Here is a 3,865-nt window from a genome sequence, read left to right as displayed (position 1 = left end):
TGTAATTGATGAAACAATACAAACAAAAATGGTTAAAGTAAATGCATGAGTAAATAGATTGGATATTTTTATTTTTATGAAAAACAACGTAAGTCTTTATTAGAGAATGGTTCATATACATGGGGTGTCAAAAATAATATTTTTCTTATAATGAACAACGCAAACTAAAATCCAAAATTTTAAAAAAGAATTATATTTACACACCAAACAATAACTTAGCTTTAAGAGTATATCACAACGTTTGTGGTTTGTATCCTCTCATCTCAATTGTGGTACGGAAAAAGAATAGCAATTTGCATTCTATTTGATTTTTTAAATATTTTATATTATATGTTTTAGTTTATTTGAAATGAACAGTCATTGATATAATATACAATTTTTAGTAAGGAAAAGTTTAGATGTAGCATAACACACGTTAATGTTATAGAAAATGACTACTAATATAATTTCAATTTTCAACTATGAGAAAGAAAAGGCATACAGGATTGGTCTGAATGATTCATACCTAGACCATTTTTATCAAGAATTTGCAAAAATAACAAAATAACCAAGATTGGGCAATAGAAAATTAGGATGAAAGAACAGAATTTCAATTATGGTAGTTGAAACAAATGGTGTAAAAAGTTGAAAAATACGAAAGTAGAAGAGACGAAAGAATAGATAATCTGAGAAGGTTATGGCATATCAAATCCACCAAACAAAAGGTGGGAAGGAATGGTGAAAACCAATCGTCAACATATTCACAACCACCAGAACAGCTGTCTAACTCTACTATATTTCGTTGTCGAGCTACGTGGAAGATATAAAATTCAAGAAGAGGTCACCCATGCCTACAAAAGAATAAAAATAGAAGTCACCATGGCTTGGACTTTGCTTCCTCTAGGTCATCATTGTATCTGTGCTGGGGTAGCAGGATAAGTTATAATACCCAATGGTACTTCAAGGAAAGAGAGTTTTTGTCTATGCCTTTTTTGGTGCCGAGACTTTATTTTCTTGCAGTGTAATCTATGCTAGTGATAGAGACTTTAAAATAAAAATGAAAATATATTTAAGATATTGTTCAAGCTATTTTTTTTTTTTTTATCACTAACCATTACGAAAACCTTCTAATCCTCTACTGTTATTTACCTGCTCAAATAACGCAAATGAGATTCAGATTACCAGACGCTAAAACAAAAGGTTTGTTTTATTTTAGTTTTTAAGCTTTACATATAAAATTATTTCAACATAAATCTGAATATGTTTTTGAAACATGAACCTTAACTTAGACAACTTTAAGCTAATTCATGCACAAATTATATGGATGAACAAATGTACCTGTACAGTAAAATGAAAGAAATTCGAAATCTAACTTCAAGTGCTTGAAGACATTTATATGGATGAACCGAGATGAACAAACCACAACATAAAGAAGGATCTCCCGCCCAACATCATCAACCAACGGCAACAGTTGAGAAGGCAATTCCTCCTTCTATATGTCATAAAAACTGAGTACAGAAAGAGCATACCTGGTCCTTGTGCGCACAGTTTCAAGTTGAAAACGAAAATGGTTGAGGTAGCTCCAGTCTTTAAGTGAGACCTTAACATAGTTCACAAGAACAGACTGGTGATGAGGAAACAAATAAAGCTACAGTTATTGTAGTTTTATACATGCTTTTAATTGTTGAGATTACTAAGTACAGAAAATTAAAAACTTTGTAGAAAACAACTTCAAACCAGCAACTGAAAAAATAGAATATTGAATAGCTATGCATAAACAAAACTATTGGAATATCATCTGAAGTAATGTTTTTGATATGAAGAAATCTCCTTATGTTACTAACTGAATCATCTGGCTAGCCAATAAAATATCGTCCATTTGTAGTTGAACTGTTGAAGATAAGCTGAGAATGGACATCGTACTCGAGAGTCGAGAACCAGAAAGGTATTTACAAATTAAAATAATGCAAACTCTGTCATACCACCCTACTGTCATCATCTTTTATCTCCTCATTTTTGGAACCCAAGCCATCTTGATGCGCTACGTCATATGTAGCATGAAGGCCTATAAACAGATAATACAGAAGCATTACCGCACTGCAAATGAAGAACCTTAAGAATGCCTCAGTACCCAAAGATCCAATAAGAATGAGATTCATCCCTATAGACAGTGATGGGAGCCAGGGAACAAGGGGGACACCCCAAACCTTTGGCGATCGGTACTTGGGAAGGAAGGACATAGCCAGAGTGCTAAGGAACCAAAATGAGGCAGGCACAACATATTCAATCCATCCTTGCCTATCCAAATTCCAAACAGTTGTCAATGCTAAACAAGAACCAAGAATGCTAAACAAGCAAATCAAAAACTTAATATAATCACTACTTGGTGTTGTGTCCTTATTGTAGTATCGCCTTACGAGCAATGCAACAGCCATAAGCATAAAAATGGCAAGTGTGCTGAATGAAAAAACACTTGATAAGACGTCCAAACTAGAGAACAATGCAACAATTGCACTAGTGATGGTTGTCAAAAGTGTTGCATATACCGGAGTTCCAGTTTTCGGGTGAACCAAGGCGAAGAGGGGTGGAATCAAATGGGCTCTAGCAATCTGTGTGGTGTAGCGAGCTTGTCCCATAGATCCTACCAACAAGCTTGTAGTCATGCCCTTGATAGCAACTATGCTGACTAAGTATTTAGCCCATGTCATCCCAATTTTATCGAAAGCAACAGAAAAGGCTGCATTCCTATCAATCTCTGTGTACTTCTGTAGCATTGTTAAAGACAATGCCATCAAACAATAGATCACAGAGATTACAGACATGGACCCGATCAAACCTACTGGTATATCCCTTGAAGGTTTCTTGGTTTCCTCAGCCATGGTGGCCACCATATCAAATCCAGTATAAGACCAGTAAACAACAGCTGCAGCTCGGAAAACTCCTCTCGCACCAAAAGGGAAAAAGGGTACCAAATTTGCAGAATTCCCTTTCACAAATCCAATCACAATCACAAAGATAATAAGCAAAGTACTAATCACAGAAGTTATCCATGTCAAGAAAGATGTCCTCCTTGTTCCACTCACAGCAATCCCATTAGCAACAAGAAGCACTATAACAGCAATTGGATCCAGAAGATTAAACCCTTCAGACAAGAAACTGACCTTAAACCGAAGAAAATCGGGGTTATCAGAGTTGATCATACTCGCAAAATAGGAAGACCAAGACCGACCCAGTCCAGCCGCACCAACAATGGCCTCCAAGAATATATTCCCCGCAGCGATGAAGGCAATAAAATCCCCCAGTTCGATACGAAGAAAAGAGAAGGAGCCTCCGGCGACAGGAACTTCGATGGCAAATTCAGAGTAACAGAAGACAGAGAGCAAGGCAGAGAGGCCAGAAACAACGTAAGAGATCACAATTGAGGGTCCAGCATCGTCGCGAGCTTCTAGACCGGTGATCGTGAAAATCCCGGAACCAACCACAGAACCGAAAGCCAGCCAAATCAAATCCCACCAAGTAAGGCATTTCTTCATCCCGATTCCGCTGGCCTTGGGAAGTTCGATGAGCTCATTATCGTCGGAGGAGCGGTCCAGAAGACGGTCCTTGAGCCGGGAACAGGTTTGCGAGAGAGCATATTTGTAGGAAGAACAGTCCCGGAATGACTCTTCTGGAAAAATGTCTTGCTTGCTCCACCTCCGCCAGTAGCTTCTTTGAACCGAAGGCAAGGTTCCATGTGGTGGGTCCGTCGTGGGAACGTCCATTCCGGCGAGATTAGGGGTGAGGAGGGAGGGGAGGTTTTGATTTGAGTGATGACGATAGTGATCGCCGAATGCAAATAATACTGATAATTGAATTTGAGTGATGACGATAGTGATCGCTGATTGGA

General features: G+C 37.9%; 1 protein-coding gene across 1 annotated transcript; it reads right to left on the bottom strand.

Annotated features, from left to right (window-relative positions):
- Positions 1-568: 568 nt before the first annotated feature.
- LOC101213337 (cationic amino acid transporter 8, vacuolar) lies at positions 569-3,865 on the bottom strand. Its single transcript, XM_004137266.3, has 2 exons — positions 1,318-3,865; positions 569-830 (listed from the first exon to the last, which is right to left on the bottom strand). The coding sequence occupies exon 1, from the start codon at positions 3,738-3,740 to the stop codon at positions 1,956-1,958; it is 1,785 nt and encodes a 594-aa protein (XP_004137314.1). The 5' UTR covers positions 3,741-3,865; the 3' UTR covers positions 569-830; positions 1,318-1,955.

The sequence above is a fragment of the Cucumis sativus genome, chromosome 4 (genome assembly GCF_000004075.3).
Source record: "Cucumis sativus cultivar 9930 chromosome 4, Cucumber_9930_V3, whole genome shotgun sequence".
Taxonomy (NCBI): Eukaryota; Viridiplantae; Streptophyta; class Magnoliopsida; order Cucurbitales; family Cucurbitaceae; genus Cucumis; species Cucumis sativus.
The sequence above is the reverse complement of the archived record's forward strand: the minus strand, read 5'-3'. Positions and strand labels throughout refer to the sequence as shown.